Raw genomic sequence first — 22,977 nt, 5'->3', positions numbered from 1 at the left:
GGGTGAGTGGACAACCATATAACCACTCAATGGAGAAGTCAGCAAGCTGTACTAGTCCAAAGCTACGAAAAAAGACATACCCTATGCACACACTCGGTAAGTATAAGAAGGTCACAATGTGATCATAAACAATTTTACAATTAAGTGCAGAGAAACAATAGTGAAATACAAGGTAATATACAGTTGGTACAAATAAATAGACAAAAAAGTCTTGGTCTCCTTGTTTAATATATTACAGCTTTAGAACAACCAGCCGACACGTGTTTCATCGCATCTCGCGAATCTTCAGGGCTGGAAACAATACAGAAAAATAGGGCTATTCTTGGGAATATATACAAATGTACATGGCAATTGAAATCCTCAATACCACTTTGGGCCGGCTATCGAGACAAGCATCAAGTGAAATAACTTCATGCATGGGTCTATATTCTTGAGAAGGTATGTGGAAGACATCCTTTGGTGTGCTCAGGTGCTCTCAGTTTCATCATTCACTATATACCGGCATTGTGTACATTCCATGCGGATGATTGAGCACTCGTGCACATTGACACCCCAACAAATTGTGTTCGGTTTATGTGCAGTAATCTGTGATTCTATGTAGAAACTGTATTAAGTGAAGTGCTATACTTAGTTCGAGGGTAGTGTGAGAGATCATGCGTATAAACAGTGCACCGTAATTTGATGAAAAGCATTCCAACACATACCTGTTGGTGGCGGGCAGGTCCGGATGCAGGTGAACTTGCAGGCGTGACAGCTGAAGGGTCCGTGGGAGCGTCGTGGGGTGGCTCGGTAGCATCCTGGGAATCGGCCGGTGTTGAGTGCGATGAGGGTGGCGGTGGTGTACGTCAGGCGGGTTGGCCGGGGTCCTCGTGGGCCAGGGGTCCTGGCGCTGGGCGCGGTCCGGTCGCGGACGGGCTTACCTTTGGCGCGCCTTCGGCGCACAATAGGCGCGCCCGCTGCGCGTTCGCACGGTCGCCATATATGGCCAAGTGAGCGGGGGGCGGAGCAGCTGGGAGGCGGGAGCGGGGAGGGTACAAAAGGAAAAAAGGGGCGGGGTTTAGCGGCGGTGGCGGGAAGCGGGGAGCGGGGAGGGAAGACGGAGGGCAGCTACTGACAGCAAACGGCAAACAGCAAAACAGGCAATACAGGCAATACAGAAGTAAAGATAATACAATTCAAAACAGTTCTAAACAATGATGACACCAGGGTGAGAAGCGGCGAGCACGGACCACGCCGCTCGATGGAGGGGGCGTGGTCACGCGGCGGCAGCCGGGCAGCGAGGCAGTTAGGCGGGGAGGCACACGCAGCAGCTGGTGGCCGTGCGGCGCGGTGGTGTCCTAGAACTAGGTCACACTCACCTGCGTCGCACGGTCGCCATATATGGCCAAGTGCGCGGGGGGCGGAGCAGCTGGGAGGCGGGAGCGGGGAGGGTACAGAAGGAAAAAAGGGGCGGGGTTTAGCAGCGGTGGCGGGAAGCGGGGAGGGAAGACGGAGGGCAGCTACTGACAGCAAACGGCAAACAGCAAAACAGGCAATACAGGCAATACAGAAGTAAAGATAATACAATTCAAAACAGTTCTAAACAATGATGACACCAGGGTGAGAAGCGGCGAGCACGGACCACGCCGCTCGATGGAGGGGGCGTGGCCACGCGGCGGCAGCCGGGCAGCGAGGCAGTTAGGTGGGGAGGCACACGCAGCAGCTGGTGGCCGTGCGGCACGGGGGTGTCCTAGAACTAGGTCAGTGTGGCACGGTTACATCATTGAGCCAGGGCACAGGAGATGGAGAGACTTTCTTCTTGGCTTGCTGACCCCCAACTATGGGTAAAGTGAAGCCCATTGGGGTATAGTAGAGTGGAAAGCAGATGAGGTCTGAGCAGGAGGAACAGCTATGGCGGTGCCAGTGGTGGCTTATCGGTTTATAGAGATGTTCCTGGTAAGAAGCCTCCTCTACCGCTTCAATATGGAACACCGTCTTCAGCAGGAACAGTCCTTTACCAAGAAAGCAAGATAGCTCCTGGGTACGGTAAGTGGTTAAGAGCTGTACTTTGCAATATGACAAAGCTTAATTTGAGCCGGTGGTTTCAGGTGCTGAGCACCGGCCCTTAATCATCAACACTTTTCATGAGCACCAACTAAGGACAGATTCTTTTATGGTAGGCACGGGGAGATTAAGTGATTTGCCCAGAATCACAGGATGTTGAGCCGACGCTGAGACTCGAACCTGGTTCCCCAGCTCCGAAGTCGGCAGCTCTGGCCCTTGCACCACATCCTCTCCCCACTTTCATGGTTAGTAGTTGGTTCTGTTTTAGGCGGCGCTGACAGGAGAAATGGGCTGGTGCAAGCTGCCTCCTGACGAGAGTCCCAGCACTTAGTTTTTTTTTTACAAATTAACCACTACAATAGGATCTCGCTACGTAATTAGTTTCACTTTAAACCTTTGTGTGAGCAATGGTGGCTGTGGTGTCCACTCTCTTCTAGTACAATGTGACATCAAGTATAACTTGGCTAAGATGGTGCTTGAAACTCCTCAGTAAGTTCCTTTCTAAAATGTCTTCTGTGGTCCTTTCTGAGGAAGAGCTCTTCTCTGCTTGGTGATTGGCTGTCAGCCGGTTTAAAGAGTCTTCCTTGAGGGGCCGCTCCTAATATCCATATATGTTTCCACTAATGAATGGCTGGGAGGGATCCGAAGGTGGTGGTCTTACAATGAGTTTCTTTCCTGTCAAATCCAGATCTTTTTTATAACCTAAACAGCAAAAACGAGCCTTACATTAAATAAAACAAGTAGAAGATTAGCAGCTTAGGGTTTGCGCCCAGGAGAAGCTGCCTCTGTTTGACTCATATTTTTGGGTGATCTGTGTAGACTTTACGATTTATAAAATGTATCAAAACTGAGGTTTTGGAACAAAAACTTTCTGACACATTTATCGATATCGCATTCAGTCCCCCGTACCCTAAAGCTACTGGTATTTAATTTATGTTTTCATGAAAGTGGCATTTTATTCAGATGAAAGGTTGAAGCTTTGCCTTGAGATACTGCTAGTGAGGGTATTTCTCAGCACTAGTCCAGACATTGAGTTAATGTACCGCAGTGCCAGGAATTCTCCAGTGCCAAGGTAAACTAAGAAAGCAGTCGTTTAATGTAAAACTGATTGAAGATACTTTAGAATTGAAGGAACAGAGAAACATCATTTAATGAAATCTGTTCCTATGACTACATTGCTGATGGCAGCTGCGTGGCAGGATAAGCATTGGCAAAGCCAATAGGTCTCAGAAGGAAGGGTGGGAGGGAATGCGCAACGGGCAACTGGATGGTAAAACAAAATCGCTATGCCATGGAAACACAGGAGGAAGCACCACAGGTGAACTATGTAGAAGCAACAAGGGGATGGAGGACGAAAAAATAGAACCTCAAGCTCAGTGGGAAAGGCTGAAGCAATCAGTACTTGTTCCATGCCACACATAAAAGAAGAGGAAGTGAAGCCGGCCTGCGCTGAACAATTAAGAGGCAGCAAATAAGAGTGACAATGAAGCCAACAAATGTGAAGCAATGGGTGGGCTCCAAGCCCCTTGTTGTATACAATAGCTCCTGCAAGCGACCGTGCATGGCCCTAAGGCGAGACCTAAAAATGATTCAGACTCCTGCTGCTTTGTGTTCTGCAGGTCCCTTTGGCCATGCAGTCAGATCGGCAACAATGGATGCATTGGAGTTATGTTGGTTAAGTGCCTACAGTGGAGAAAGATAAGGGTCAATCATGGCTAGTACCTATTTTGTTTCCCTGTCGGAACCTACTCCTGGCTTGCAGAGATCACCGATATGAGAAGGCAGAGCCAGACACCATTGAGTCACTGCAATTTTCTCAAACAGTTGAACATCGGGCTGATAAAGTGCAAACTAATGAAATCCTCAGGCCGGGTGAAATTTCATTTACGACCGCTTAGTGACATTTAATTTCTAGAATTTCACATTATGATTGTTACATAAAATGCGTGAGATTGATGTAAAACATTATTTTGCTCCAAAATATTGTGCACAATGCTGAAGCCAACATTTTGTGGAAGAATGTGTAATTTAGTGTCACTTTTTTGGCCATTTTGGGTAATTTCCATAAAGGAAATGACACAAATTCCATTCCATTTTTCTCACCCCCACACAAGATAAGGATGCGTTGAATGTTTTTTTTGGTAACATATGGTGGCATTAATTATATATTCAACAGAATAGCATCAAGACTGTTCACATGTGTAAAATATTATTGAGCATTTTTCATCAATAAAATGAACAATTACAAGGAACCCCCCTATTGTGATGTATGGCTCACCTTTGCCCCCATTGTATCCCATAAACGTAAGAGGTCAAATGAGGTCAAGTGCTATATTTCTATCAATATCTGCAAAGCCATTCCTTATGAACGCGTATAATACATATATATATATATTTTTTTTCCTGCTGCCCGGTACAAAAAGTACAGCACTCACGGGAAACTGTTTACCCCGATTTTATTTGGGTATCCAAGCACACAAAAGACGTATTTTGGCGACTGCCTTTGTCAATATATATATATATGAGCAATACGTGGTTTTTAAACCTTGTTTGAGACGGTCAACCCTTTTTTTGCATGTAAGATTGATGATGTTAATAGAACGCAACATTAGTTTAGTTATGACATTTGTCGTGGATTAAATTCATGTTGCATTTTTTGGTGTTGGTGTGTTGGGAGCTGTCAAGGTTAGAATCTCAGCCTCCACCAAGGGATTCATTTTTCATCACCGGAAAATTGTATTAATCATGCAAAGCATTGTGCCCCATATTTATCCATGTGACGTAAGGGGTGAGGGTCTAGTCCGCTATGTCAGCCCTGGGGCGATTAGTCTGCTTTTGTACGGTATATATATATCTGTCTTGCCAATTAAAGAATACCTTGATTTTCTACCAGAGGTGTAGAAGTCCTGTACATTTGTGAGTGTGTGTATGTATATATATATATATATATATATATATATATATATATATATATATATATATATATATAGATACAAATATATATTCACTGAAAAAAACATAGGTTTCAGAGGCGTTATAGTCAGTTGGACATTTCACTTGTACACAACCATAGAAATTCCCCCGTTATAGTTAGTTCAGCTAACTATAACTTGCACGTCCGCAATGCACTGCTGATGACGTCACATATTACATCACTCATGACATGGTCAGTGACATCACTCATGACCTCACTGATGACATCTCAAATGACATCACTGATGACATCATCCAGTGAATGTGTGTTTTTCTTAAATAAATATGTTTTACATATGTATATCTCATGGTTGATGGAACAATAAATGGGTATATAAGTGTCTAAATTGATGATTTTTTTGTTGTAAAATTGATTGTATAGCGGACTGATTAAGTGTATCTTAGTGGATACATGGGTTAGTGACTAATGTTTAAATATCTGTATCAGTCTCTCACTTTGTGTTTAAGTGACTGCATGGGTTGGTAAGTAGCTACATGAGTGTCTATATAAGTTATTACTTGTTGTTTTTTTAGTATCAGTATGAGTGTTTGAGTGTCTGTACGGTTCAGTGGGGGGTATTACTTAGTGCATAGATGCATGAATGAGTGAGTCACTGTTTGTATGTGTTGAAAACAGCATGTGTTCAGGACTGTATGGGTGGATGAGTGTGTGTATGGGTGTGTTAGTGAGTGAATGACTGTCTCAATAGTGTCTTTATAAGTAACTACATATATTTTAAACTAGTATATGTGAGTATTGGTGTATATAAGTGAGTATATGTGAGAGTGAGAGATTGGAAGAGTTTCTGTATGAATAAGTATATGTTTCTCTAAGTGGTTGTTTAAAAGTGTACGAATGTGTACGTTTCTGTATAACTAAGTGTGGTGGTGTGTGTATACCTGTATATGCAAGTAAATGGATGTTTGATACTTTGTTAGCATGTGTGACTATGTGTGTGAGTAACTCTATGGATGAGTGGCGGTGTGTAACAGGATGTATAGGTGTATGAGTACATATGATGAGTGAGTACATGTATGAGTGACTGTATAGGACTGTTGGTGAATGAGTGGATGTGTATGTAGATCTTGGAATTACTGAATAGGTTGTTGTAACTGGTATTGGTATGTCAATTTTTCTGAAAAATGAAGTTTCTATTTTTGAGTGTGTGTATCAAAGGTTATATTAGGGTGAGAGGAGGTCTGCCACTTTATCACAAGGATGATGTCATCAGCGATGTCATTTGAAATGTCATCAGTGATGTCATGAGTGATGTCACTGCCCATGTCATGAGTGATGTAATATGTGACGATATCAGCAGGGCATTGCGGGCGCGCGAGTTATAGTTAGTTGAACTAACTATAACTGGGAAATGTCTATGGTTTTGTACGAGTGAAATGTCCAACTGACTACAATGCTCCTGAAACCTATGGCTTTTCAGTGAATTTCTATGGTTTTTTAAATGCTAATTTCCAACTATAATGTGCCTGCAACCTATGGTTTTTTCATTGACTTTCAAAGGTTTTTTAAATGCTAATTTCTAACAATAACATGACTAAACCTATGGTTTTTTAAGTGAATTTCAAAGGTTTTTTAAATGTTAGTTTCTAACTATGCCTACAGAGGTAGGACATATGAAGAAAGAAGAAATATGCACAGAAAAAAAAGAAATGTAGAAAGAAGCAACAGAAGTCCTCAAAGATGAAGGAAAGTGCAGGACGAAGAAAGACTTGCAGAAAGAACAAACAGAGGAGCAGAAAGAGACCTTGTTGCAAAATCATCCTGTACCCTCAACTTTTCAGATGGGTACTGGTGGTAACTGACTCTGACTAACCAGTCCTAGCGCCAGTGCTATGCCAAAAGACATTTAGAATACAGTGAAAACACCTACATACACTAGGGAACACTATGCGTTGAGGTACCCCTGTGCTTACCATGGCCTCCGCTGTAAGACCCTAGTACATAATAGGGCAGGGGATTAAAACTACCTCTTAAAACGCACCACAGGGCGCATTTGCACACTGGTGAATGGAGGGAGGGGCCTGAGGTGACATGTGTGCAAACACCCCCAGGCCATTTTAATTTTGGGGATAAAGTCCCCTTGAATCCTGGGTGCCCCTTGGGTCCAACTAGCCCACCAGCCTCAGGGCTTGTTTGCACATGTCACCTCAGGCCCCATCCCTTCCCTTCACCACTGTGTAAACACGTCCTGTGGACATTTTAAGTTGGAAGATTAAGTTCCTTTGAATCCTGAGGCTCCCTAGGGTCCAACTAGCCCACTAGGTACCTCCAGTAAGCGCCACAGAGCTGCGTTGCAGAGAGGTGTAAAAAGGGGCACAGTCCAGGACCACCTCTCTGCAACGCTGCTCATTGGCGCTTACTGGAAGCACCTGGTGGGCTAGTTAGCCCCCAGGGGCCCTCAGGATTGAAGGGGAATTATTTCCCCAACTTAAAACACGCCACAGGACATGTTTGCACACATCACCTCAGGCCCGTCCCCTACCTTCCCCACTGTGTAAACACTCCCTGTGGCTGTTTTAAGTAGGGAAATTAAGTCCCCTTAAATCCGGAGAGTTCCTAGGGTAAAACTAGCCCACCAGGTACCACCAGTAAGCGCTGTTGCTGAGAGATTTAAATAGGGGCACTGCCTGGACCACCTCTCTGCAACGCAGCGCAGTGGCACTTACTGGAAGCACCTGGTGGGTTAGTTGGCCCCCAGGGGCCCTCTGGATTGAAGGGAAATTATTTCCCTAACTTAAAACACACCACAGGGCGTGTTTGTACATGTCACCTCAGGCCCCGTCCCCTCCCTTCACCACTGTGTAAACACGCCCTGTGGCAGTTTTAAGTTGGGAAATTCAGTCCCCTTGTATCCTGAGGGTCCCTAGGGTCAAACTAGCCCACTAGGTACCTCCAGTAAGCGCCACAGAGCTGCGTTGCAGAGAGGTGTAAAAAGGGGTGTGGCCTCTGAACACCTCTCTGCAGCGCAGCTGCCTGGCGCATACTGGAGGTACCTGGTGGGCTAGTTGGCCATCAGGGACCCTCAGTATTGAAGGGGAATTAATTTCCTAACTTACAACTCGCCAGGAGGAGTGTTTGCACAATGGTGAAGAAAGGGGGCGGGGCATAAGATGACATGTCTGCAAACACGCCCTGTGGCGCTTTTTAGGTTGGGATATTAATTCCTCTTCAATCCTGAGGGTCCTTGGGGGCCAACTAGCCCACCAGGTACCTCCAGGATGCGCCAGAGAGCTGCGTTGCAGAGAGATGTTAAGAGGCCATGACTCTTTTTACAAGACTCCACAACGCAGCTCCGTGGCACTTACTGGAGGTACAAGGTGACTAATTGGCCCTCAGGGACCCGCCGGATTGAAGATAAATTAATTCCCCAACTTAAAACACGCTACAGGGCGTGTTTGCACACATGTCACCTTAGGCCCCGCCCCCTCCCTTTACCACTGTGCAAACGCAAAACGTGGCACGTTTTATGTTGGGGGATTAACTCCTCTTGAATCTTGAGGGTCCGTGGAGTGCAACTACCGCACCATCTACCTCCATTAAGCGCCAAAGAGCTGCGTTGCAGAGTGATAAGGGGCGTGGCCTCAGAACACCTCTCTGCAACACAGCACCCTGGCGCTTACTGGATGTTCCTGGTGGGCTAGTTGGCCCCCAGGGACCCCCAGTATTCAAGGGGAATTAGTTCCCCTTCTGCAAACGCGCCAGGGGGCGCGTTTGCAGAGTGTTGCAGGGAGGGGGCGGGACCTCCAGCGCGATGCCGGTCTTTTAAAAAAAAAAAAAAATTAAGAAGGGGGGCTGTGTAGCCCCCCTTCTTTTCCTAATTTATTGGCCCTGGAGACCCTATCCCCCTTGAAGGGAATATTTTCTGTGTTGTTTCAAATATTTTAAGGATTGTCTAATGTGAAATAATTGTCATGTATTATATGTAAAAAGTATTTGTACAAAAAAAACAAAAAGGTGTTGATATATGTATAATTAATAGAAATGAAATAAGAGTAAAAAGAAAAAAACAACAGAAAGATGAAATATAAATAAAAATGCATAACAGAAGCTATCTGGTAGAATATTGATTTATCCAAATACAACGTCTAGTTTACTCAAAAAGTATAAGTGTACATAACCCGAATAACTCTTTACAAAAAAATTACTAGACCTTGCTAGGGTTTATCCTTTTAGGCAGGGGCCCCAATCTTCCAAAACAAAAAGACCCTATCCCCCTGGCCCTGACCCCTTTTTCATTTATTTTCTATAAAAATTTGGAAGGGGGCCATGTGGCCCCCATCCCGAGACCCTAATTGGCCCCGGGGACCCCATCCCCGGGGCCTGGCCATTTTTTAAATTTAAATTATTTATTGGAGGGGGCTGCGTAGTCCCCCTCCTAAGGCCATTTATGGCCCCAGTGACCCCATTCCTAGGGCTGTTCGTTCATTTTTATTACAATTGGGGAGGGGGGCCGCATGGCCCCCCTCCCAGGCCACTTATGGCCCAGGTGACCCCATCTTCTGGGGCTGGCCCTCTCCATTGGGGACCATGGGGGGTCCCCAATCCCACACGGTCCTTCCGGCTCCCCACGTCCTGCGGGAGCCGGCATTGCTTTTCCACATGGGGAGCTGCTAAGATGCTGCTCCCCATGTGGAAAAGCAATCAGCTTTGGTTTTTGGAAGAGAGATCATGTTTCCTGCTCTCTCTTCCAAAAACTAAAGCAGAGATTGCTATGGCCATAGCAAACTACAGTGTCCTGGGGGTGGGCACCCCGGGACACAGCAGAAGCCAGCCCTGGGGGGTGGCGGTCCCCTGGGCCATCAAGGGCTCCAGGAGGGGGGCAGTGCAGCAGCATTTACAAAGCCCAGAGGGGTGGTGGTTCCCGGGGCTTAGGGGTCCGTAACGGACCCCCAAATTTAAATACTTAGTGCCCTGGGGAGGCGGCAGTCCCCCGGGCAGTGAAGGGGGCTCTAGCCCCCCGACACAGGTATTTTTTCTTAAAACAAGCCCCAGTGGGTGGCGGTCCCTGGGGCAGCGGGGGGGCCGTGTGCCCCCGAAGAATAATTTCAGAAAGCCTCAGAAGGTGGCGGTCCCCGGGGCATGGGGGGGCTTTGAGGCCCGCATAAAATTTTAAAAAGAAGCCCCGGGGGGTGGCGGTCCCTGAGGCTGCGGGGGTCCCCCTGGGCCTTGCAAATATTTTTGGTTATGCCCCCGGGACTTGGCCCACCTGGGGTCTAATTAATACCGAAGCACAGGAGTCCCTGCTTCATTTTTTTTTTTTTTTTGCCGGATCCGCAGATCCTCTGCGGATTTTGCCGTTTTAAAAAAATAATAATTTTTTGGGGACCTCGGGGTCCTTGTGGGACCCCCTGAACAGGCCTAGGGGGTCAGGGTGTTTCTACCCTGCCCCCTTTTCTTTTTTTTTGCGTTTGTTTTCCTGATTTTTTGCCAACACTTCCTGGTTTGGAGTGTTGACAGCCAATTAGCAGGAAGCTTGTGATAGGGAGGATGCCCGGATCCTCCGTGGCCATAGATATCACTATATTTTCTATATGTATATCTCAGCAACTACTGAATGGATTTACACCATTTAACAAAAAAAGTTCTTTCTGAACCAAGGGCTACCGTTTTGCCAAATTTGGTGTAATTCCGTTCAGCAGTTCGGGCTGTAGCCGCGGCGAAAGTTTCCTATGGAAAATTGCATAGGGAAAACACGTTTTGGGACCCCCCCTATTTTCTTGGCCCCCGCTTGCCGAATTACCCCGAAACTTTTAAGATAGGAGCGGACCGGAGCGCCCCACAAGTTTTGAAAATTTTGCGAAGATTCATCGATCGGCGACAAAGCTATTGGGAATTGAATGTTGCGATTTTCCTATGGTAACTAGGTCCTAACTATAACTACCTAATATATATATATATGCAAATGTATGTGTGTGTGTGTATATATATATATATACATATATATATATATATATATATATATATATATATATACATACATATAAAATACATGGGATTCGGTAATTCCTGTATAAACGGTAGTCTCTGATTTCTGTATAATCAGCAACTTGTGACACACAGAGTGGCCGATTATAAAGATAAGATGTTAGAACTCGGCTGTTATAAGTTATGACAGTCGACTTCTTGTAATGCCTGCTACCAAGGCCATCAGCCAAGGTGAAAGGCAGGGGAGGTCATGGAGCATAACTGAAGCAGCTGTTTAAAACAACAAAACAGAACTCATTTTCTTTCTTCTACTCTATTTTTCAAGTTTACAATGACAGGAGGAGCGAACATGTTTATTTTTTGCACTCCTTGGATAGTTAGAGAAAAGCTAGAATCTTTAAGCATGTTTCTGTACATTCCGAGCTACTGCAGCTTTTTCTTATTGTTAAACTAAGTTGAATTGAACTGTTTCTAATATCCGTTTGCAACATATATCGACCAGGTTTTTGATGTGTTTCTTATGCACTAGAGGCTTTTATCTCTATTCTTCATATTTGTAAACATGCTCGCTCTTTCATATGAAAGAGCTACATGCCAAGGTTTTAAGTGGTCAGTAGAAAAGGTGATGGTGTGACCATGTATCATGTGCGATAACGTACCCCCTGGTGTACATGATAAGGATATTGCAAGTCACCTCGGAGTTCCATGACCTTATAAAGTAACTCAGCCTTAGGCCTTGTTCTCTCTTTGGTTATGGAACTCCTTGGTGACTTGCAATATCCTTAAGAGAGAGAAAGGTTATTATTGTTTTCCAGCATTTTTAAAAGGATTCTTAATTGTATGAGATAAAGGAAGAGACAATGAGACATAGTTCTCAAGTGACCTTCATTTTGAGTCTAAAATTGGTAAATCCCCTGCTGCTGTGTCCCATATCAACGATCCAATTCATTGCATTCAAATATGTCCTATCAAGACCGGCACTTACATGTCATTTGACTTTCACTGCTGCAGTGACAGATTTTGGGCAATGTAGGTCCCATGCATATGAAGCGGTATTCGCCACAATAGCCATCTTGACTTGGCGAAGAGGAAGGTTTTCAATGCTTCTTGAGGGAGATGATACTTGGGGGAGAGCTGACTAGTCGGACGGTCTGTTCCAGACTCGGGTGCTTACCCCGTGAAGGGTCTATCTTCCCAGATTTCGCGCTTAGATTAGGGGATGTAGTGATTGAATTTGCTGATGCAATAAGGAAATATCCCTTTAAAAAAAAGTCAATGTATGTTCAACTTTACTCTGACTGTAAAAGAAAGCCTGTGTAGTCTTTGGAGAATGAGGGGCTCTCTTGCCTCCTTTTTTCGGTTAGGATCCAAACTTGCAGAGGCATATTGTACTTTGTGTCTCCTCTTGGGCTCTTTCAGTGCTGGTCTAATCCAATTTGGAGTTGAAGACAATGCATCCTACTGCATTATGAACTATTGGGCTCTGTAGCAAGGCTTCTTTATGTAGCCACGGCTAGTGCAGGTAAGAGCGGCTGCGCCAGGTTGGGGGGATGCAACAGATAACCATGAGGGAAAATTAAATAAATAACACATTTTCCCTCGTCGTCATCTGTCGAAATCACCCCCCCCCGCCTCCTCCGCCTGGCTCCACCGCTCTTACCTGCACGGGCCGGTGCTGTCTTTATGAGTCTCCTAGCTGAAACAAAGCTCTTTTTTGCACTACTCAGACCTGAGAGGATATAGTAGGGATGTAGTCCATGTTAAGGACCAGTTCATTCGGGAAAGGTGATTCGTGGGCTGGGAAGGCTTGAGGTGGTGGTTAATCATAGATGAGGGCATGTGCTGCAGGTCTAGTAAAAGGCCATGTTTGTATACATTTTGGATTGACTGACTTTACGGCCGCCTCTTCCAGCCATGCTGTGATGAGGTACAGGTCTTTATTGAGGTGAGTGAACTGCTCTCAAGCTCTAGACCCGTAGGTAAATCACAGAACCATTCTCATAAGTGCAGGAGGCAAAGTTGTTATGGGGCACGTTATAAGAGGATGATATGTGTGTTGAACACTACGGACTCGAGAAGAGGAACGCCTAGGGGTGCTACTTGAGAGACTGATGCATCTGGTGAGCAACAGCTGTATTTGACTTGCGGACCCATTCCCTTAGCGGCAGCCTGAAAAATCCAGTCTTTACACTGGACATGCCAGAGTGATACTTCTATCTTCGAATGTGCTGGGAAAGAAGGTTTAGAAAATTGGGCAGAGCTCAGGAGAAAGATCATGATAACAGAATCAGTGGAGGAAGACCATGAATGAATGAATAAATGCAAATTTATATAGCCCAACAGCTGTCCGGCAAGGGTGTCCCAGTGCCAGGTAAGTAGGGCAGATGCTAAAGTGGACACAATGATGTTAAACGGTTTGGAAGTTGTTTTTAAAGTAAAGTTCAGACGGAAATGATACTCATTCCACAGCCTGGCTGCAAGGAAGGAAAACAAGCCCCCCCCTAGCATGTCAATGGAATCTGTGATGGCTTATGGGAGGACGGTACCACAAATTTCACATGGGTTGGTTTGGTATTCTGTCGGGAATACAATTGTAAGGGATGTCAAGAAACTTTCTAAATGTGATATTTTAATATTTTCAGCGATCCATGCTTGGGAGGCTTCCATGGCGGCAGTAGTTCTCACACTCCACTGGTTCCAGAAACAGCTTTTTAAAGATGAGTCTGAGACATGGTGCCCTGGGCTGGGGGCTATTGATGCTGAGAAATGTGGAGATGATCAGGTTGGTTTTAACCCATGGTGGTAGCATTGCCATATAGGTAGGTAAGCCACTGAAGGCTCGAACCAGGTGATTGGGTCTGGCTCAGTCTGAGGTTCTGAACCAAGCTGTGGGTGACTGACTTTCCCAGCACATGGTGTGAGTCAGAGAGGGATCATGTGAGATTGGAGTGGAAGAAACAGGAAAGAGTAGAAAAGTGAGACATAAAGGTGAAGGTGGATGATGGTTAGGAAGAGGCAGGGCAGAGAGGGAGATCAGGTGACAGTCTGCTAAGGAACACATGAGGAAGAAAGGAGAGGAAATTTGACCTTTGGAGTGGAGAGAAATGAGAAAGAACAGGAGGAAGAAGGACATGCCATAGTAGAGAGGTGAGACTGTGACGAGCTGATGTGACAAACAGGTAGGTCTGAGGCAGGCAATGGTGTGACATGTGACTGACAGTAACAGCGCGCAATCCCAGCCTCACAGAGGCTTCAGCCTGTCACAGCATGCATATCTCCATCATAGGGTCAGTCCACCGCGGCCTTCCCTCCGCGCCTCTCCGCCCCCTCCCCCTACCATCACAGGCTTTCTCAGCATGACTATGATTTTGCTGGCTCGGTTCTTTGGCTCCTAGTGGCAAACTCGACCCCTGGCTCTGACCTTCCCGTACATTTTCTGGCTTCTCACCTCTACATAGTCATGACCCGTAAGTTCTAATGGTCAAATCATTCAAAGACGCCCTATATCTCATCTAAGACGCTAGGAGTGAAGCCGATGTGGGTTGCTGAGCTAGTTGGATGGCAGTGCCTTTTTGAATTTTTTATATTTAATCTCTCAATCACATCCAGTCCATTAGACCGAAACGAATCGCCCCCCTTACCCCCACCTGCCCCCCCCCCCGCTTGAAGGAACTTGATGGGTCCGGCAGATCGTTCCTTTGTGTAGGTCGGGGGTCTTAGTGTTTGTTTTAGGGGGAGCTTTTTGTTGCATTTATCTGCCTCCCACTGCGCTGCGAATCAATATCTATGCGCAGTGGGTGGGATTTGCGCATCAAAGAATCATTGATCATGTGATTGAGTGAAAGCGCTTTGAAGGAGGCCTGGGAAGGAGTGGGGGATTCCACTGTAGTGGGATGTGTTTTTACCCGGGTTGTAAAGAGATCCAAGGTCAGAGACGGATCTGGTGCCTCTGGGAAGGGGAAGGAGGGGAAGGAGAAGGAGAAGGAGACTTACGAGCTCAGCTCGTCATGAGCACAGCGCGACAGTGCCTCATGACGAGCTCAGCTCGTCATGAGCACGGAATGGGTTAAATCAGGGAAGTTATACACATTCGAAGTAAACAAGGTGTGTGCAATGAAACTGAAGACACTGTCATCCCTATAGTGTTGCATGTAGGGGGGAAACCATACACAGGAACAAGACAAAATGTTTCAGAGCACCCCCCACAAAAAAACACAGCATTAAGGTCAGTTGTTCTGATGGGTCATGACGAGCTCAGCTCATCATGACCGTTGCGCAGCGCCCACGCAGGGATAATTCCCCTGCTGTGCTGGGCGTTCCATTGGAACGGGTGTGGTTTTGACAAGCTCAGCTCGTCATGAGCACAGCGCCACCGTGCTGCATGATGAGCCAAGCTCATCCTGAACACTGCGGAGCTGCGTGAACCACCCCTCGCCCCAGCACAGCAGGGGCATTAGCCCTGCGGGGGTGGGGTTAACGTATGTGCTAGCATCTTGTTTACCATTGTCATCCTTTTGCTTGTAGGAGCAAAATATGTTGTATGGTTGACCAGATCATGCAACAGGAACAGGCAAACAATGTGCCAGAATGGGTACATACAGTAGTATGTCTCTATTTTGCCATTTTAAAACACATTGATGCTGTCTGGACATATTTTTCACTGCATTATTAGCAGTTTAACACCTAAATGCAGCCATCAGAAAACATCAGAAAACAAAAGATGACAAGTTAAGCTTTGCGCAGGGTCTGCGGTGCCATTATGCAGCACCGCATGCAGATGATTGGCTATGTGACAACTTCGGAAAATCCATAACTGCACAGAAAGTGCAGCAGCTGCAGAATCGCATAATTCCAGTGACCCTCAGTATAGTCCCTTAAATAACCAATCCAGTCCGTGGTCAATTAATTTGGACTGGTCTCTTATTAGGAATGATACCGCTGCTACGACCTGATGTTATTAAGAATGTGATACTCACCCACTGCTCAGTAAAAGCTAAATGTCTGCAGGTGGGCTCATTCTGAGGCACTGGTCTGGGTCAGTGCAGTTTCTAAACTGGGGTTAAAATCTTTCACTGGGCTCCTTGGTCAGCAGCATGCATCGAAGTACTGAGGGCAGGTTCAAAGGCAGCAAGATCAAATGGTTTACCGATTTAAAATTTGGCTTTGGGTTTCTTCGCTCGAACTAGTGGCCAAGACAGGGTTAATATCTCGGCACTCTGTAAATTAGTTTATAGATCACAGGCTCTGACGGGCAATTGCAACTACCTCGTGCATCTAGAGAGGAAGAGTGGGCATCCATGTTGCAGTTCCAAAATTGAGTCCTCAAAGAAGTTAGGCCTAAATTTAATCGTAGGAACATTTTACGTTGTCGGTACTAAATCCAGCACAAATGCCAAAAGGTTGGCTTAGTGGGATAAGTCCTGTTGGGCATGCCACTAACCGACACCTACTCTTATCATACCCTGTCCCGGATCCATATCAGTCCCAATCTGGTGAACGATGGCTAGGTCCAGCAGAGTTTTTAACCTTCAGCAAGGTTGTTTTCTGTGCAGGGTGTGTAAGACGCCGAAAGGTCCCCTGCACCGATGGATTGCGACACAATCCTGGTAGTCAATAGGTGCGGCCAGTACAGGTAAGAGCAGTGGGGTGGCGGGGCAGGGGGAGTCAACATACATACAGGAAAAAATACATAGATAAATACATACCACTTACCTTGCGCTTACCGCCTCGCTGAGTCGTATGTCCACTCCCCCAACCCAACCCAGCCCCTGCCCTGCCCCACCACTCTTACCTTTATTGGGCACACCTGGTAGCCATGATTTGCATCTTCATACTTTTGAGGACCATATATGGCCCATCTTAGGGTCAACGGCTGTCACAGGTGGTAGGAATGGTGTAACGTGAGAGAACTACAGAGAAAGTGCAGGACCAGATATCTATTTTTGCACATGCATGGGATCCGCGTCTTGGTTTCTGTTGCACTCACCAGGTATACAAGTTTCAACTGTTATTGCAGTTGCTCAGACACACCTATCCACAAAGGAGGACCCGCCTGATAATACTTTGAGGGGCACATGTCTTTGGCATTGGTTGTGCTAACAATCCTTTATGGCTGTTCTGATTGCTACACTTAAACTGCTACTACAGGGAAGCCAAGCTTCTACCTCAAAGACAAAGAGCAATCATTTTATTGTTTTGGTTTATAGGGGATCCCCAATCTTCCCTTTCTTCTCATCCACTTGTCTTTCGAAGGGACTCTTGATATTCTCAATTTTCCCTCAGACCCCCAAGTTCTATTCTACTGCCCCCTCCTCCCGGGATGCTACCCCCTTCCTATTTACTTTCCCCTTTTCCTTCCATCCTTTAACTCCTCTTTGACAGTTCACCATCTTTTTATATGTCACCTGGTACCTACAAACATCACAATGTCGATTTTACTGTACCATTTTGTATTTGTGTGAACTTACATTGGTATCTTGACTGCTTCCGCCTCTGTATCTACTCTGCGTTTAATAAATAAATAAATTAAGATTTGTTTCAAAGAAAAGGACATATGGGAACACACTCACTATTCGTCCTGCAGTGTAGAAGCTGTTTTTAAGTTACATTACAGACAGTGCTCTATGCTCTAGAAGCCTTGTGCTGTAGTGTAAAATATACTCATTGTATGCTGCAGTGTAAATGCTGCCTTACAGTTGCAGGGTAGAATCTACCTCTTTGCTGCAGCATAGATGCTGGTCATGCTGCAGTGTAGATGCTCACCCTGATGTAAGTTAGAAGAGAGAGGGAGACTCTGATGTGCTGGGGGAGGTTGTTCCAGGCTTTGGGGACCAGTTACAAAAAGACTAGACCTACTCCTTTTCTTTTGTGTATATGTGGGGTGTGTGCTAGTGAGAGACCAGCAGAGCGGAAATGTCTGGAAGGTGGAAGAGATTGCGGATGTTCATCTAGGCAGCGTCAGTGCTGTGGAAAGCTTTGTAGGTGTGGGTGAGGAGCTTAAAGAATCTGCGCTTGTGTTTCGGGAGCCAGGGTAGTTCCCTAAGGTGTTGTGTGATGTGGGCTTGGCGTGGTAAGTTAATGACTAGTTTTGCTTTTGCATTTTGAATAGTTTGCAGTATCCTTTTGAGCTGGCTGTTTAACCCTGCATACAAGGTGTTTCCATAGTCTAGTCTGCTAATGATGAGTGCTTGGGTGATTGTTTTCCTGGTGCTGTCTGGTAGCCATTTGAAGATTTTCTTCAGCATCCTTTGTGTGTTGAAGCAGGCCGATACCACTGCATTGGCTTGGGTGGTCATGTCCAGTTTGTTGTCTATGATTATTCTGTGGTTTCTTGCTTACAAGCAGGTCGTGGGTCTAGGTCAGTGGGATACCAGGTGAAGTTCCCTGGTGAGCCGTTCTTACAGAAGACTACCACCTATGTCTTGTCCAAGTTGAATTTGAGGCAACTGGATTTCATCCAGATAGCTACTTCTGTCATGCATGTGGTGAACTTTTTCCTGGTTTTGCGCGTTTTGTCCGAGAGGGGCAGCATCAGTTGTGTGTTGTTGAAATAAGTGAGGATGTTTATGTTGTGAGCTCGTATGCTGTCAACCAGCGGGGTCATGTAGATGTTGAAGAGCATTGGGCTGAGCGAGGAGCCTAGCAGGACTCTTCAATAAGATCGTGTACTTCAAAGGCTTCCTGTGGAATGTCAATGGTGTTCTTCAGGTGAGAAAGGAGCAAACCCATTCAAGTCCCTAGATGGCTGGTTCTTGAAGTCGTTGGATTAGGATGGGGTGGGAGACGGTGCCACAGGCTGCTGATAGGTCTAGAATGAGGAGTGTTGTGGTTCCCCCTTGTCAAGGAAACCATTATAAGGGCATTTTCCATGCTGTGGTTGGGTCTGAATCCTGATTGTGTGGTGCAATCCTTTGTCCTGTAGTGGGAACTGTAGCTTTGTGCTTCAGCTTAAATGCTAGCTTTGTGCTGCAGTCTAAATGCTCACTTTGTGGCACAGTGTAAACACTGCCTTTTGGGTGTAGCATGAGCACCAGTTTTGTCTTAACCCCTTGTATGCTCATGACGGAGCCGCTCCGTCATGAGCATCAGCTGAGCTGTGCTCATGACGGAGCGGTTCCATCATGGCCCAGCCACCGCGCCTGCGCGGCTCTGATTTCGCGCCTGCGCGGCGCGTTCTATTAAGCGGGCGGGGCCATGACGGAACCGCTCCGTCATGAGCACAGCGCAACGGCGGCTCGTGACGGAGCGGCTCCGTCACGAACATGCGGGGCCATGACGGAATCGCTCCGTCATGAGCACAGCGCAACTGCGGCTCGTGACGGAGCGGCTCCGTCACGAGCATGCGAGCGCCGCTCGGGCCCCCCTAGCGCTGCGGCAAAATTGCCGCCGCAGCGAAGGTGTTAAACTTTACATGCTAGCTTTGTGCTGCAGCTTCATTACTAGCTATGTGGTGCAATTAAACACCGCCTTTGCGCTGCAGCATGAACACTATTTGTGTCCTACAATGTAATTGCTAGTGTTATCCTCCAACATCAGCTGTAGCTTTGTGATGTGGCGTAAGAGCTGCAGTGTTTTCCTGGCAGTGTAAACATTGCCTTTCTGCTAGAATGTATGCAGAGCCACAGTGCTGTAGGGTTGAAGCTGCCCTTTGCCCTGGATTGTAGAAGCTGCCTTTGTGGCGAAGTAGGAAAGCTGCCATTTTGGTTTGTGGCAGATTCTCTTTCTGTGCTGTGGAATAGAAGAATAATGTGCTGTGTTTCCAAGTATGAATGGGTCTATCTCATATCTCTTATGTGATATGGACCAGAGCTCAGATTTCAGCGAGCGAGGCGAATAGTTGTCAGTGAACCAGGGCCGTCTAAACAGCATTACAGGCCCCCACGCAAAGCAGTGCACTGGGCCTTGCCTGTACAACCACTCACAGGTATAAAAATATTTAACCGAAAACGTGTGTTATATTCTGGCCTGCATGGGGCCCCTATGCTCGTGGGGCCCCCGGGCAACTGCCCTGTGTGCCCATGTGCTAAGATGGAACTGCAGTGAACCAGCTTTTACACATACACAAAGTGCAAATTTATCCTGAGTGCTGACACGCCACCAATAAATATTTACCCCCAGTGAAGACGTGGCCTCTATAAAGGTGTATGACAGTATATCAAAGACAGTAATATTAACCTATATCACGTTCTGTATATTGCCTACCGCTACACTGCCAAAATGTATTATAATGTTTACATCTATGGCATCTACTTGACAACATCAACTATTATAGTCACCTATAGTAGCTAGGTCAATATAGTGGATGTGATAATATTGCCATGTGATATAATGCATGTGACACAGTGGGTGTATACTATCTCCTGGTACAAAGTTGCCCTCCAGTGGAGATTCACCTTGCTGCGGATGCTCTCCTATGCAGATTTGCTCTAGTACAGATTGCCTTCAGTGTAAATTTATCCCATTACAGAGGTACATTCAACACACTTACCCCTTTTCACATTTACCCCAAAGTGCAGAATTAATCTCACTCCAGAAGTGCCTCCATCGCAGAATGAACCTGCACTACCCCCAGCCAGACTTACCCCCCAGAGCCTGCTTCATCACAAAGTCCATGGCTGCTCTTGGATCTCCTCGCGGTACAGGTGGTACGTGCTCTCATCCAGGGAACTGCAGGGATTCTTTACAAATGGCCACTCTGGAAAGAGACAGAGGGTGTCAAGATGGGCGTCGACTGTGGATGCAGAAGGCATATACTACCAAAAGTAGGACGTGCTAAATTGGGCTTTGGACACCTCTGTGACTTTATCTACAAATGTCAGTGTTCCCAATGTCATAAGGATATATATATAACCACCCTATACACAAGCATCCATCATACGGACGGTATTAGGGCTACTCAACATTTTCTAAACAAAAGACCAGTGAAATACAGTGAACATTCCAAGATGATTATTGCTATGATCTCCATGTGTTTAGATAACAATGTGTTTTTATTCTCAAACCAGTTGTTCATGCAGACTAGAGGTGTGGCTATGGGGGCCAGCTTTTCTCCCAGTTATGCCTGTCTACACATGGGCTACTGGGAGGAGCAGGTCCTCATGCCCAACCACACCGCTGTCATGAACACACAGGTCAAATGCTGGCTCAGGTATATTGATGACCTCTTTTTTATATGGGATGGCTCTACAAGTGAAGTGACCATGTTTATTGAACGACTGAATATTAATGACTCAAACCTTCAGTTTACAAGTACTATCAGTGCTCAGTCGGTGGTGTTTCTGGATGTTGAAATGGTTGTTGAAAATAACAAACTACAGACCAGGCTTTATAGAAAGCCTACGGCTGGCAACACGGTGTTGCACACCACCAGCCACCACCCAGCCCATCTGATAAAGAGCATCCCCTACGGGGAAATGCTCCGCATCAGGAGAATCTGCAGTGATGAAATAGGGTGTTTTCACTCCCAAAATGAGAGCAAGATCAGATTCCTAGCCAGAGGTTACAACAGGGCTACTATTGATGAGGCCATTAGTAGAGCCAACAGGCAGGAAAGAAAGCAGCTCCTGAGCCCTGCGGATGATTGTGTTAAAATCTCTAAAGTTACAACCGCCAATGAAACACATTTTATCATTGGCTGTAGTAATCAAGACAAATCAATTTGCAAGATATTCAAAGAGAACTGGTCATTTTTTACCAGTGACCCAATAGTGGGTAAGATGGTTACTAAATCGCCTAGTATAACATACAGGAAAGCCAGGTCAATGCAGGATAGTTTGGTCTCAAGCAGCCCTGAAATAGTCACGGGCTCGTGGCTAGGTGGAAGTAGGGGCTTTTTGAGGTGTGCTTCCTGCAAAGCCTTCTAAGAATGGTGTTAGCAGAACTGAGTACAAGACACCGCTTTCCCCCAAATCCATGAAAATCAGAGAGAAATTAAATTGCAGGTCAGAATACGCAGTGTATGTTTTAGAATGTCCTTGCGGCCTAAGATATGTAGGGAGCTCAAGACCACAAGTGCATAAAAGAATACTGCAGCATTTAAGAGCAATTAGCAATGCAGACCCTACATACCCCGTAGCTAGGCACTTTGAAAAAGTACATAGGAAAAATCCAACAGGACTAGTTTATTTTGTAATAGACTGTGTGCCCCCTCAGAGGAGAGGTGGCGACAGAGAATCCCTACTACGCAAACTAGAAACCAGGTACATCATTATGCTAGATACTAAGATGCCTAACGGGCTCAATACTAGTGAGGATTGTCACACTTACCTGTAAATCGTATAACCTGTCATTATATATGTACTCAGCCTATGGATCTGAAGCTGTATCCGAAATACTCATAGAACTACCCTGGTCCTCCACACTATGTATATAACTTTTTGAAACATGAGATATTTTATCTATTTCACTTATATTTATATACACATTTTTTCCTTATAGGTAGCACATTGATTTTACTGTTGCATATTTTGCACATTCAGCAAATTTGCACATCAAGATTGTATATTTTGCACAAGAAGTAGGAGTAGCCCACATGGGCATGATCACCTTCACGGCTTATATCCATGAAATGTACTATCCACATTGCATGTTTTGCACTAATGCCCCTGCTGCTAATTATAGCATACAGTGGGTTTTATTAAGCATTATTATATACCGTGACTATTAGATATTCATTAAGATATTAGTACAGATTAGTAATATTTATACGTTTTAAAACATTTTTACTATTTATGTTTTATCGTGTTTACTCTGTATTACTAACATCGTTTTTATCCTCAATTGTGCAATATATTTATTCTGATTTTAGCGTAATGAGGTGTTATTAATGTATTATACAGTTATAAAAGCATCAGAATAAGCATGTACCACCATTTACGTATTACGCTATATGCATTTATGCAATGACTCATGTAGTATTTCTATATCTATCTATCTATATTTCTATATCTATTATGCAACAGGCACTCTTGCACTTTAAAAATGGGTGGCAGGCCCCCACGACGGTGTCATGTGATCAA

The 22,977-nt window shown here is 45.6% G+C and overlaps 1 protein-coding gene across 1 annotated transcript in view; it reads right to left on the bottom strand.

The window, feature by feature from the left end:
- CPLX2 (complexin 2) overlaps positions 1 to 22,977 on the bottom strand; it is a 206,689-nt gene that overhangs the window by 118,018 nt on the left and 65,694 nt on the right. Inside the window, exon 3 of the mRNA XM_086931742.1 lies at positions 20,542 to 20,654. Within this exon, the coding sequence (XP_086787868.1) occupies positions 20,542 to 20,572 (31 nt within the window). The 5' untranslated portion in view covers positions 20,573 to 20,654. The remainder of the gene's footprint in view (positions 1 to 20,541; positions 20,655 to 22,977) is intronic.

This window comes from Lissotriton vulgaris, chromosome 7 (assembly GCF_964263255.1).
Source record: "Lissotriton vulgaris chromosome 7, aLisVul1.2, whole genome shotgun sequence".
Classification (NCBI taxonomy): domain Eukaryota; kingdom Metazoa; phylum Chordata; class Amphibia; order Caudata; family Salamandridae; genus Lissotriton; species Lissotriton vulgaris.
This window is presented reverse-complemented; position numbering and strand designations above follow the sequence as displayed.